This window comes from Sinohyriopsis cumingii, chromosome 14 (assembly GCF_028554795.1).
Source record: "Sinohyriopsis cumingii isolate HCF-2022 chromosome 14, ASM2855479v2, whole genome shotgun sequence".
Lineage (NCBI taxonomy): Eukaryota > Metazoa > Mollusca > Bivalvia > Unionida > Unionidae > Sinohyriopsis > Sinohyriopsis cumingii.
Genome location: NC_142974.1, coordinates 110,221,919 through 110,236,442, shown reverse-complemented (window position 1 = coordinate 110,236,442; position 14,524 = coordinate 110,221,919). Strand labels below are relative to the sequence as shown.

General features: G+C 34.8%; 1 protein-coding gene across 1 annotated transcript in view; it reads left to right on the top strand.

Moving 5' to 3' along the window:
- Positions 1–14,524, top strand: part of LOC149784593 (uncharacterized) — a 160,091-nt gene that overhangs the window by 26,852 nt on the left and 118,715 nt on the right. The window contains exon 2 of the mRNA XM_089933014.1: positions 33–315. Coding sequence (XP_089789140.1) covers positions 234–315 — 82 coding nt within the window. The 5' untranslated portion in view covers positions 33–233. The remainder of the gene's footprint in view (positions 1–32; positions 316–14,524) is intronic.

Genomic DNA, 14,524 nt, shown 5'->3' with positions numbered 1-14,524 from the left:
TTGTCCAGAAGTTTGATCTCTGTCTTTTCCAGCACTGGTCTAATATCATCACTGTATAAGGCTAACAGCCCAAGTCCTAACATCGACATTGTATTAGGCTGACAGCCCAAGTCCTAACATCGACACTGTACTAGGCCGACAGCCCAAGTCCTAACATCGACACTGTATTATGTTGACAATTCAATTCACCTAGAGTCAACCCGTTTTTATTAACAACCTATTGAAAAGACACGATGGCCACTGCAAGATCACAGCAAACTACCTGTAAACTGGTCTACGATGGGACTCTTGAATTAAAAGGCCTAGAAATGGAAGGTATGTGATAGATAAATCGTATGGTGCTTTTTAGTAACTATCAATAACCATATATGGTATTCCTAAATGTACTAAACTCAGTAGGTTGAAATCATATACCATCGTCAACATTTTAATAAGCCTAAATATAGATGGCATAGATTTGTTACTTAAGGTCTGATATATGGAATGAAATGTTTCAGCGAATTTCCAGCTAGCCCCATTGGATAAAGTTAAGACATAGTATAACATACTGCTTTTGCATGTACTTAGTCTGACTGACATCATCAGTATTACTTTTAGTTTTTCTTTCTACTGCTGATAAAGTTACGGTATAAGTGTGCCTTTTAATATGCTGCATTAGTTTTGAAAAATATGATACGTTTTAAGTGGTGGTACTCTTTAGAAGAAAGTTATGACATGTTTCTACATTATCAATCAAGTCCAAGGCAGAGTTACATTCGTACTAGTAAAATATGCAGGAAAATGATAATATTTGCGAGGGAAATTTGCTTTTCTTTGTTTAACATCACCAGAATTACAAGGCCAAACCCAAACTGGTATGCATTGTTTTTCAACTCTCAAAATCTCAAACAAAAACCGAAATGTCTATTATTGATCAGTCACTCAACCGAATACAGTGGCGTAGTCCTGTCCTGATATTTCCATCCAATCATGCAACGCGACATTGGGGCTATGTTAGCGTGAGGTCATATGCCACAGGTCTATTGACTGCTGTGTCACGTTTCCATTTGGTATGTGTGTACAATTGTATATTGCCACTTATTATGCATAGCTTCTCTAGGATAACACGATCGGTTCTAAAGGTTAGATTCAGGTAACATGATGCCCCAGTGGTTAGGCACAACATGATTCATCCTAATGTTTAGACATATATAACATGATCCACCTTAATGGTTAGACAGAGATAACATGATCCGCTGTGATAGTTCGGCACATAGGAGTATCTTTTACAAGCAACGTTTTACATTTTTATTTCTTATTTCACCTCGATAACATCACAAACTAAAACAAAACTGTTTTAAAAGGAATGAAGCAAACGATATTGTTTGCATAATAATAAAGACAATTATGCACGTGTCTTAAAAATCCACTAAAGACGATACAACATGAAGAAAAGTAAATTTTAAAATTAAGTAAAAGTTTTCAAACTACCAAGGAAAATAATACATCAGGTACATTTTACTATTTACCTTGTCAAAACCATGGCATGTACAAAATATAAACATTTTGTATATACAGTGGTAAGTAATAACAACAATATAATAATACTTTTATAATTGTATATGATGTACATTATAAAAGACTTTTCCAAACAGTATAAAAGACTTGTCCAATACTCTCTAAGTGTGATAAGATAATATTTGTGCGCTTGTCCGTGTGTGTGTTTTAGATTTTTAATATGGCTTTGACAGTATGAGTCATCTCGATACAATGTCTGCAGTGTGGGAGTTTTTAGTGTTGTTGTTGTTGTTGCTGTTCTAGGTTTTAACGCCATTTTTCAGCACATTATATGCTATACATGGCGGCCGGTATAATAGGTGGAGGAAGAACCCGGGAAAACCCCTGAAAGAACTACTGACTTACGAGAAGCTACTGGCAAGCTTTCTCACATACCCACTTTGGCCAAGCCTGAGACTCGAACCCACGCAGACAGTGTGCGTGACATGGGCATTGGAACTGTGCTTACAGTGTCCGTGACAAGGGGTTTAGAACTGCTTATATAGTGACCGTAACATCGGGTTTAGACCTGTGCATACAGTGTCCATGATATCGACATTAGAACTGTGCATACAGTGTGCGTGACAAGAGCATTATGACCGTGCTTACGGTGTCTGTGACATGGGTTTAGAACTGCGTATACAATAACCGTAACATCGGTTTTCGAGTTGTGCATACAGTGTCCTTGACATGGGATGTAAACTGTGCATACAGTGTCCGTGCAATGGGCATTATAACTGCTTACTGTGTCTGTGACATGGGTAGATAACTGCGTATATAGTGACCGTGAATTCGGGTTTAGAATTGTGCATACAGTTTCCTTGACATTGGATGTAAAACTGCATACAGTGTCGTGATATCGACATTGGAATGTGCATACATTGTCTGTGACATGGGCATTAGAACTGCACATACCTTGTTCATCAAATGGGGTTTAGAACGGTGCAAAAAGTGTCCGTGTCATGTGCAGTTGTCCAGTGTCCATGACATGGGAGTTAAAATTGTACGTACAGTGCATGCATGGGAATTAGAACTGTGAATAAAGTGTCCATGACATGTGCATTAAAACTGCGCATACAGTGTCAGGGACATAGTGTTTAGAACTATGCATACAGTGTATACATGAACATTAGAACTGTGAATAGTGTCCGTGACGTGGGCATTGGGACTGTCTATACAGTGTCCATGGCATTGGTTTTAGAACTATGCATACAATGTCCGTAATATGGGCTTTAGATCCGTGCATACAGTGTCCGTGACATAGGCATTGGAACTGTCCATAAAGTGTCCGTGGCATTGCTTTTAGAACTGTGCATACATTGTCCGTGATATTGGCTTGAGAACCGTGCATAATGTCCGTGACATGGGCATTGGAACTGTCATTACGGTGCCCGTAAAATTGGTTTTAGAACTGTGCATACAGTTTCCGTGATATGGGCTTTAGAACAGTGCATACAGTGTCCGTGACATGGGCATTGGAACCTCCCATACAGTGCCCGTGGCATTTGCCTTAGAAATGTGAATACAGTGTCAGTGTCATGTGCATTAGAACCGTGCATATGGTGTCCGTGACATGGACTTGAGAACTGAAGACTCTTGTCAGCCACATAACTAAATCTGTCAAACATACCTAAATCTGTAACGCATCCCTCAACCTTTCGCTTTATATCTCTCGATCCAGCGCATGCAGAAATAAGTGCTTATATTCATGCCTGGTAAAATAGTCATGGAAATTTTAAGTTGATTTTGTATCATTAGTATTTCTCCATCCCATAATACACACTAGTTAATATTGTTTATAGAACATTATTACAGGATTGTCCTAACAGCTATTGTTATATTGATCTGACAATGACGGTTATTAACTCTTTAATGCATAAGAATGATTAATTTACTGTGATTAGAAATTAACCCTTTGAATCCCTTGTACTGATGGTACTAGTGCACGTGTATCCGGATTTTACACACACACACACACACACACACACAGACACACACACACACACGCGTGCACATAGTAAATACGATATTTTAACTCTGATACGAAAATAAAGCTTTCTCACAGATTTTAGGTTTTGTCAACTTATTGAAGAGCGACCTTGTTGAATAATTACATACTGTTCATGTCAGAATTAAGCAATCAGTAACGAAAAAAGGACAAAGAAAAAAGAAACCTCGACGACTTGTACAATTGCTCAAATGCAAGCTTCATGTGATATAAAAAAATGAGCACCGTAGTAAAACCAAACGTGCTTGGTGTAAGATATAAAAAATGTATATGATGATGATAGTGTTGTTGATGTTTAAAGTTACAACTGTCATTATTATTATTATTTTTTATTATACAGTTTTCTTCTTTAATACAATAGAGGTGTTTTCACCTCTGCAAAATCATCAGTAAACCGGAAACTTCTCAAACCAAAACAGTAGGTTTTGAGGAGATTCGCTTTATACACATCCGTAACGATGATCACAAAGAAAACGGGATTTAATGTCTTGTTTGCTAATCGATAAAATTGTTGTGTTAAAATTCATAGATCACATTTTATAACAACAATGATACACGGAGTTGCATGCAGTTCTCTATTGCAATGTTAACGATCTCACTATTGATGTTGACGCTGCTTACTTCAATGCTAGAAATCTTTATATCAGGGTTGAATCTGGTTATATCAATTATAACAATCTTACTACTGGGATTGACGCTTCTTATTTCAATGTTAATAATCTTGATATCAGGGTTGACGCTGCTAGCTTTAATGTTAGCAATGTTACTCTAAGGGTTGACGCTGCTTATTTCAATGTCAACCAATCTTGTTATCAGGATTTACGCTGCTTAATTTAATGCTAACATTTTTGCTATCAGGATTTACTCTGCTTAATGTAATGCTAACAACCTTGCTATCAGGATTGACGCTGCTTATTTCAATGTTAACAATCTTACTATCAGGGTTGATGTTGCTTATTTTGATGTCCACATTCCTGCTATTAGGATGTATGGTATATATGTCAATGTTAACAATTTTGCTATCAGGATTTACGATGCATATTGTAATGTTAGCAAACTTGCTATTCATGATTGAGCTACTTATTTCAGTGATATCATCACAGAATGTAATGTGTCAGGGGTGATCGTATCCCATAGCCCGATGACCCGGACAATTCACTTTCGAGACCGGGCAAGTAAAAGTTTCAAAGTAGTTGGTCCTATTTTTGAGAACATCTCCAAAAGTCCCCTCCAAAGCATGTATCGCTTGGTTAGCACTTTAGAGGTGTCCCCTCAAAACTGTTTTGAATACCAGAAGGTTTAATTATTTAATATCAATTTAGATTTTTTTCTCTGATTTTTCTCTCATGGTCTTGAACTTATGAGTTTCCGGTTCCGTACTCATCTCTTTCCAAGCACGTTACCTGCTGGGCAGCTTTCCTTCTCCTTCCACCCTTTCCTAGTCCTAATTAGTGGTGTCTCTTGGCAGGAGTCATTTTTGTAGATTCACTAAGCGGCTAATCTTTATATCTTATTGTTTCCAGTATTACTTTGGAAGACAGGCCTTTAGATGTTATAAGGTTGAACGCTTACAATTCACTATATACCGATGACGTCACAATGCAGCCACAACATTGAATGGTCCCCTGTCGTACATTTACCTCATGTTACGAACGCAACGAAATCGTGACCTTTCCTAATTCAAAACGGTCATTGATACTGTAACTAATGTAAACAAAATGGCCGATGTGCGCAATGCTATCAGATTTTCTAAGTACATACTGATTTAAATCATTTTTTTTGACAAATAATATAAGAGACTTTAAATGTAATATTGCACACTTCAATGTTATAAATCTTTTACTTAGTGAATGTGTTTAAAAAGGCATGCAGCTTTGGAACACTTGATAAAAGAAATGACGTTCGGAGTGGAAATAAAACGGTTATGTGATAATTATCTAATGACAATAGCTTGTTAACACATTGGAAGTGCCACGTTTATAATGGTATATATTGTAGCACACAAAATGTTTTGCCTAATAAATTCCTTTTGTTTCGTCCAACCACCCACCCCCAAATCTGCAAGAAATGAACATACGAAGAGACACGTATAATTATAAAAAATCGCTTGGAGTCAAAAGATCAAGGGAAAAAGAATGAATGCATTACATATTTTGTTGCTGTTGTGTACAGTAGATACTATTGAAAAGTTCCCCTGACAAAGAGTTCATTTACAAAATGATATTTAAGTGTAGAATTCCATATTGCCTTTGCTATGTTTAGCTGTGAAAACAGACATTGATAATAATTTGCATGAATTATTCTGATATGTATCTTAAGGTGAAGGCTTGATCACTTTATTTCTTAAATCATTTGCAAAATTTGACTAATAAATAAATGGAAGCTTTAAATAATCACAAATTACGAAAAGTAGCTCCAAGTGTTTAACTTGTTTTTGTTGACTGTAAGCAGACATCGAACGACCTTAACGAGACACAGCTGACGCCAAAAGATAGTCAAACATGGCAAATGAAATGTAGACTCTAGTGATGGTGCAGTTATATTACCTGTGAAGGGGGAAGCATACCACACTATAAAAGTGCTCTATTTAAACATCGGTGCATTCTCTCTGAAGGGTTAGGGGGTGCATACTAGAGTGTAACAGGTCTCTATTCACACATAGTCATAGGTATATTCCATGTGAAGCGGGGTGGAGGAGGGCAAACTATAGTGAAGTACATGTTTAGGCTCGAATAAACAGTAACACAGAAAGAGTGAGTAATAACAACAAGCTTTCTAAAATTTAACAGATAATATATTTTCTTGGAGAATTCTGTAACAGTGAAAAAAGAAGAAGAACTTACGGTTTCTAGAAACAAATCCAAAAATAATCTAAGAATAATCCATGAATTAAATTACAGAGGTCCTAGTAATAAATGTTTCAATAATTTCAAATTTGAATCCGGATGTAAAATCCAAGATGGATGACGATCACGTATGCTGTAGTCAGTACTGTGCTTATCTATAGTTCCTTGTAGAAATACAAATAATGGCACTCTGATATTGGAAATCCAAATTACATTTGTAAGCAATGTCTTTCGAAAATTCCTGTGTCAGCACTCCTCAAACTATTTCCAGAGAATACAGAATTAATCCTTTTGAAATCCAACTGATCTGAATAATTATTATAGCGCAAATCTGACTACAACAAATTAACCTGACATCAGTATGAAAAGCTCAAAACTGAGAAATCTCTCTCAAAACAAAGATTATATTGTATCATAAGTTTTGAAACTCCCCCAAGTTGTAAAATCAAAGGGTGGTCACATGATCAGGTTTATATCACATACACAGAATATGGCCTTGATTAGACCAATGATTTAATTACCAGATTAAAAATAAAAAAGTGTTTACTTCTTAACCCACATAGTCCCATCATGACCTTGACAACAACCAATCATTTTAAAATAAAATAGAACGTTGTTTACTAATTTTTGATCCAGGTCAGAATTTAGATCAACACCTGGTGTTTATAAACTAACAATCAAGGTCAAAATTGTTTTGAAAAGGTATCATCTCTAGTGAAAACATTTACATTATAATAGAATAAAAATAATTAAAACTGACAAACAATTAAGTTAAAACTAAACATGATTAAATCAGATATACATTAAAAGTATAACATTGCCTTATTCAAAAAGTCACATTTATGTTATCTGTCAAGGGGGTGGGGTGCATACTACAGTGTAACATGACTCTATTCAAACATAGTCACTGAGTTATATTCCCTGTCAAGGGGAACGTATACTACAGTGGAACAGCACTCGGTTCAAGCACAGTCACAGAGACATGAGAAGTCAATCCATGTTTCATTTTAAGAAACATAGACCATGGTGATGGTACAGTCATATTCCCTGGGAAGGTGGAGCACATTACAACAAATCAACACTCTATACAAACCTTAAAAAATCACATGGGCATTAAAAGTCAATGTAAAGGTTAATTTAATATAAACAGGGTTTTGGTCAAAATATTCAAGTTATGTTTTGAAAAATGGAAGACAATACTATAATGGCCTGATTTATAATCTGCTAGTCTATGGATTAAAAATATGTCTACTGAATTTTGATTGTCTACTTCAAGTGATTTTAGCTTAATCTTCATTACAATGTTTATGTCAAATGATTCAAGATCCCAAATGTTTACAAATGTGACAACAATGAAAACTTACCAAATGGGCATACAAGTCTAATCAGGTTATGTCTATATAAGAATAACATGCCTATACAATTCCATTGTCAGTCTGAAGTGATTTTGTTCATGGTGTTTGCAAGGGTTTAGCAAAAATGAGACACAAAATTAAAAATCATGTTCAAATAAGTCAACTATGCGGTCAGTATCCTGAACTAAATATAATCTTTGAAATTAAGTGTTCATTTTACGGGAGAGTAAAAGCAACAACTAGCGAAGTTAAAAAGTGTATTTGTTCCTCGATGTCAATGTATCAAAATAGGAACACATGTTATCCCCCTTCAATTATAATTAATTGTAACAATCATGTTACATATTTCCTGGAATGGGATGGTGATGATTGTAATTATTGTATGTTAAACAGATTCCTTTGTGTTGGACAAAGGGAAGTGGGAAAAACATTATACTCACTAGTCTAAGAATAAAATAAGAAAGTAGCATGTATCTGTATTTAAATTAAAGTTATCAATACAATCGTAATTAGCACATGTTATATGGACTTGGGCTGTGGGTCTTTAGAATCTGCCTTTCATTGCTAAAATATGTGGAAATTTAGTCCAATACAGTAGACAAATTAGTGGACACATCCATAACTTCCTTCGTTGAGATGTTCTTGTTGTGAATTTAACATCAGGAATATTATAATACTTTAAGTGCTTTCATTCTAACAAGACTTGATAGCTCCTCTGGAACACAATCTAACATATTCACAGTATAATATTGGCAAGGGTGGTTAGAAAGCACCATTTAACACAGGGTGTGTGTGATTTGGATTTTTAACGTAGCTTTAGCAATTTTGTTAGTTATATCGCTACGATGTCTGCAGTGTGACTGATTATAGTGATGTCTAATCTCTTAATGATGAACACCAAACGAGGCAGCTGTTAGTACCATTTTTATAAGTCTTTGGTATGACTCGATGGGGGATCGAACCCATGACTTTCAGCATCCAAGGCGGACGCTGTAATCACTAGGTCATCGGAGCGGTCATATTTAACACAGGGGCTTGTACAATTATCAAAACTTACACAGAGCTTAAAGATATTGCCACATTTGTACTCGCCCTAGTCAATAAAGGAATTTAATGCATGCAAACATGTCTAATGGTTATACAAATATAATCCCATATATACAGTAAACAAATCCAAAATTACTGACAAATTGAACAATGTTATCACATCAGATGCTGCCAACTTTACAATGTTCATCCGATAAAAGCATTCTATACTAAATTTATGTAGGAAGCATGGTTTACTTCTACTATATCTCTACTACAAAATATATTGTATGGTTTCCTTCTACTAAATCAATGTCTACCATAAAATAGAGTGTATGGTTTACTTCCACTCAATCTATGTCTACATAAATGTAGTGCTTGGCCTACTTATATGCATATTAGTTTGCCATTTTGACTAATTCCATATGAAGAAACATGCGAGAAAAGAATACTCTTTTCTCTTGATGGTAAGTTTCAGGGTCTCAAGAGTCATATTTTTGTTCAAAGAACCCTTTGGATGGGTTTCTTAACATATAACTCCATTATTATGGATCCAAAACAACAAAGGAAACACAAATGCATACAATGCAGTAACAGTTACTTATTTTTGCTACAGTGGTGCAAGATGACAGTACTGGCACGGAGAAGACATATGGGATTACATAAGTGACAATGTTTCATCACAGGCTCCTCTTCTTCTTTGCTGTTTTAGGAAATAAGCACAAGCTTAGAATATATAGACCAAATGCAAAAATACGCAACAATTATTAATGATAATTGTGACACTGATGTTGATTCCAACAGTATTAAAAAAGATATCTTTTCTTATAAATCATCTAACAGTGTATCAATCTAGGAAAGGTAAAACGTCTTAATAAAAAATGAACTCAAGACCAGGTGAAAACTCACACTCAAGATGAACTCTCTTTTCATATAAATATTTCAATATTTTTAAAATGAATTTTATTCCCTTAAGACTGGATTTGCCTCAGCATCAAAAATGCAAACAGAAGGTAAAAGTAACAATGAAATTGTACCCCCCAAAAAAACCTTCCTTAAACATCAACAAAACCATCATATTTCTGACCTATAGGCAAAGAAAGGTTACAAACATGTAAATAAAAATTTGAACCTGCACCTTTTGAATCACTATGAAACAAACTGAAATAAATGTAAGTTCACACTGAACTGAATTGTGTCTCATCATCAAAAATTCCAATAAAAAGTTAAATTAACAATAAACTGTAAAAGAAAACTCCTAAAACACGAACAAAACTGTATCAAATTATTTACCGAAAGACAAAAGAAGGCTTATAAATGTGCAAAAAAAAAACGTATGAACCTGCACCTTCTGGATCACTATGAAACAAACTGAAATAAATTTAAGTTTACATACAATTGACATCATTTTGAAAGTGAAGTTAACAGGATACCAAAACAAAGTAGCAAAAACAGATGCATATATATCAATTAAGAAACAGCAGAGACCCAGATATGCTGGTACTTAATGCAACACATCTGAGTCGACACTGCCACATTTGGGTGCACATCAATTTATGGTTATTACTTTCATTTTTTTAATGCTGTGGATTTTAATTTTACCTCATTTAATGAATATGTTGCAAAAGGTGGTATATACAAATATAACACATTATGTAAATTTATTCATGGAGTGAAGAACCAAGAACCAGCAAAAGACTTAAAACATATCACTTAAGTTGTCACTTGACTAATCCAATATATGATGGAGTTAGATAAATCCCAATTGGTTCATGTATTATATATAAATTATTAGTGCTACTATTATATGGATATGCACTGATAATATACTATTTGTAAAACCACTTATAATGTATTGCCACCATCATATTGTGATACATACAACATTGCAAAATATTATTTTTTACTAATATTTTAAAAGATGACACTGAAGTGAATAAAGTTATTTGACTTGTACACTAACTCATTTCAGTTTTTAAATCATGTAACGCATCTGCAATGGCTTGCCTTCAGAAATTTCCATGAACTGCACATTATACTTCAAGACAACTACCGACACCCATGCTCATCACTCAACAGTACCCAGGGATCATATGTTTTATCTGTCACACATATGATGGTCTTCCTACTGTGAGCACATTTATGAAGTTTATTTAGAAAATATATGAAAATGTATCATTGTAATTTCTTATATTTGACCTCTGACCTGCTCCCACGCATCCCGCAAAAAACAAACTGGAACATGGACCCTTGGAACAGGAATGAAGAAAGACAACCCTCATATTAAAGACAAAGGGCTGCACAATATCCGCATAACACTTTTTAAAGATGAATGGGAATAATAAAGCGTCAATTATTTGTTCACATTATGTCATACAATTACTAGTGTTGGCATTAAATTAGACTACATATTTATTTCAATGGAAAACGAGATCACGCATTAAGATACTAAGAAATTGGAATGACAAAGTCACGTCCATCATAAGCTGATTTGTGTTGATCAAGACATTTACAGTACCAAACAAGGACATGTGCATCATTGTGTGTGTGTGTGTGTGTGTGTGTGTGTGTGTGTGTTTTAACATTAGCAGTGATATAAAAATAATATCATTAAATGCGATATCTTCCTCTAGATTCATCAGTTGAAGTAAGCAAATGTTTTGAACAGTTCACTGAAACATTTCAAGAACAAAACCAATGTATAATTGAAATCTAATATCGTAAAATACATTCTCCCTATTCTTCTGACTGTAACAAGGTCCAGTCATTTTCCAGGACAAGGCATTATTTATGCTTCATACCAATGAGTTTCCAGTTCAAACTGAGTGCAAGTATCCATGCCTTTTCCCATATGTTAGACCGCTTTACCTTGTACGATTAACTTATATATAATAGTTCCATACCAGCTGAGGCCCCCATCTAGCATGAATGAGGAGAAAAAAACACTAGTATGAGAAAAAGCAAAACAAAGAAATAGCTAATGAAGATAACTTATCACAAACATAAAATATGTGTCCTGAACTGCTGAAATGAACACTTTGTTCATAATACAACTTATCAAATATTATATAAAATAACCAACACAGCTAAGACATCAGACAATTAAAAGTTTGATAATTTTTAAGAATCGTAAAGTCCATCCTTACACTTATTGGGTCTTACACATAACATGAAAGGAAATTAAAAAAAAATATAAAACACAACTTGTGCAAAAACGTGTTGGACATGATAAATACAGTGGACTCCTGACAAATAATAGTGACACAAGTGTCAGCTAATAAGATATGTAAACTCTTTTTATATCTCTATATGCTAATTTTCATATCCAATCTGTATCCCTTCAACAATTACTTAAGCCGCTTAGTCCATACTTTACTGTCAAATGAAACCATTATTTTCTTTTCTGAAAATAAAGATGAGACAAACCTGGTTTATTGTGGTTTACAGATTATGTTTTAACCAGTCAAGAAATAAATCTATCTATCATTCATTTTCATCTGAATAATGTCCATTCTCAACATCTTGCTGTTTAAAATATTATCAAAATGCTCACGAAGAAGAAGAAAGTTCTCATAGCTAGTGGGTAGCTCTAGTACACAACCACATGCATGGGCAATTGGTCTCAGGCTGAATGCAGACATTGATGGTGCAAATTTAACTTGAATTTGTTTGCCAACGATCAGATCACTTCCAGTACAAAATCGCAAAAATGCTGTTAGTTTGTCTTTAATACAGTTTTTGATGCATTGCCTCAAAGCATCAAGTGTAGGCTTTCCTGCTTTAGAAATATCATCTGGTAATTGAAGCAAGTTCAAAACCTTTTTGTTTGCCACATGCGAATCTCTGTACACTTCCTCAAGTCCTGTGTTGGGTAGCATTGATCTCAAATAACACTGCAGTAATGGTGACCAGCACTTGGTTACAAATGAAAATGTTTGCACTATATGATTTATATCTCTAACTAGCTTTCTGATGTTGCCTTTTTGGGGCATAATGCGAGCTTCATAACTTGAAAATACATCACAATGATCCTCTTCATCCACGCTATCATAATCATTCAGTGCCATTTCAAAGATTTCCCTATACATAGTGGGCGGATAAGACAGAAAAGTATTCAACAGTTTCTCATATTGGACATCCTTTCCATCTCTGAAGAAAATATTGCGACAGCTGAATAGGCACGTACCATTCCTGTTTATATCCACTATGAGAACTTTGGCCACTGCCTAACAATGTTCTCTCCTCATGAAATACACAGTTGTCGGGATTTTGATGTCAGATCCAACGGTATGTTTACTATAGAAGGTCTCCCAGAATTCTGATACAATATCTCTGAAAACTCTCCCCGCATCCTAACCTCTTTCAGATACAAATACTACCTGTACTTGATTTAATCTAGGATCAAAGTTGGCATCCAGACAATAATTCATCATGTCATCAAACACATGACCACTCGTAACTATTTATTTATAAACACTCTCATTCAAAGGAACTGTGTCATCTAGTTCAGATCTGGTATTAAAATGATAATCCCCTGGGTGAAACAATATTTCATTGTCATAACTGTGCTGGTCTAACATAGCATCTAATGCAACAGAAGGCATGATGGTATTTTGTGTACAATTTTCATACATGCTGGCGTAACTTGCATGTCGAAGTGCATGACTGGGGGTGATAAGGGTCTCAACAGATTCAAATATTTATTCAGCAACTGGTTGTGACTGGGTGTGACATTCACCAATGACTCAAATGAAAACTCTTCTTTTGACTGAAGATGTATTGGTACTGCTATATCCAAAGGACATGTAATCAGAATGCTTTCAGCTTGTTTACAGTTTGATTCTTTAGGATTTCTATTCAGAAGAGTTACAGGTTGCTTATGATAGGATACGAAGCCATGATGTAATGTTTCTGGTATGATTATAGTGTTCTCTTCAGCTTGCGGCTCAGAAAGTATCGTTATTTAATCATGAAGGCTGAATTTCTGTATTGAGTGAATCTTTTTCTCTGTGACAATATAAAGTTTCAGAAAAACTTACCTTTGAGGATTCATATAATTCTTCAATTGTTTCATTTTGGATTTCTCTCTTGGAAAATCTGTTAATTTAAATACAAAATCCACAATACTACCAAGTGAGGCATGATTGGTTGGGAAAAAAGTGTTTTAGCTTATCCAAGACTTCTTCTTTCCTGCTATTTCTTGGCATTTTAATTTTGATAGTTCCTCCTCTTTTTGCTGTCCTTACATGCTTTCCATTATGTATCCATCCCAATTATACGTTCCTGTTTTCTTAAAAAGCATTTATGTTACAATGTTTCGCCATAGTTCTTTTTCTCCACTTCAAAGAAGACTCTGAAAAACATTTATCCTGGAATTGTGCTGGAACTTATCATGACAATGCCTAGTTTTCACAATGCCCAACTTGGTACGTGAAGTTTGAATTAGCTTGGTCTATCTTTCTTTCCCTTGATATCGTGATTCCTGGTTTTTCTAAATTTCTTCATCTCCAAATAATTGCAGTGATATTCTATCACCAAAGTATGGCAATATCTGCACCAAGTCATCCACACTCATATAGCTGATAACTGTAAGATCAAACTGGAACAAGAAAAAAAGGGAATGGCAATATGAAGAAAATTAGTAAGAACAGGACATTTTATGGCACAGAGAATTAATAAGAATAGGACATTTTATGGTACAGAAAATTAGTAAGAACAGGACATTTTATGGCACAGAAAATTAATAAGAACAG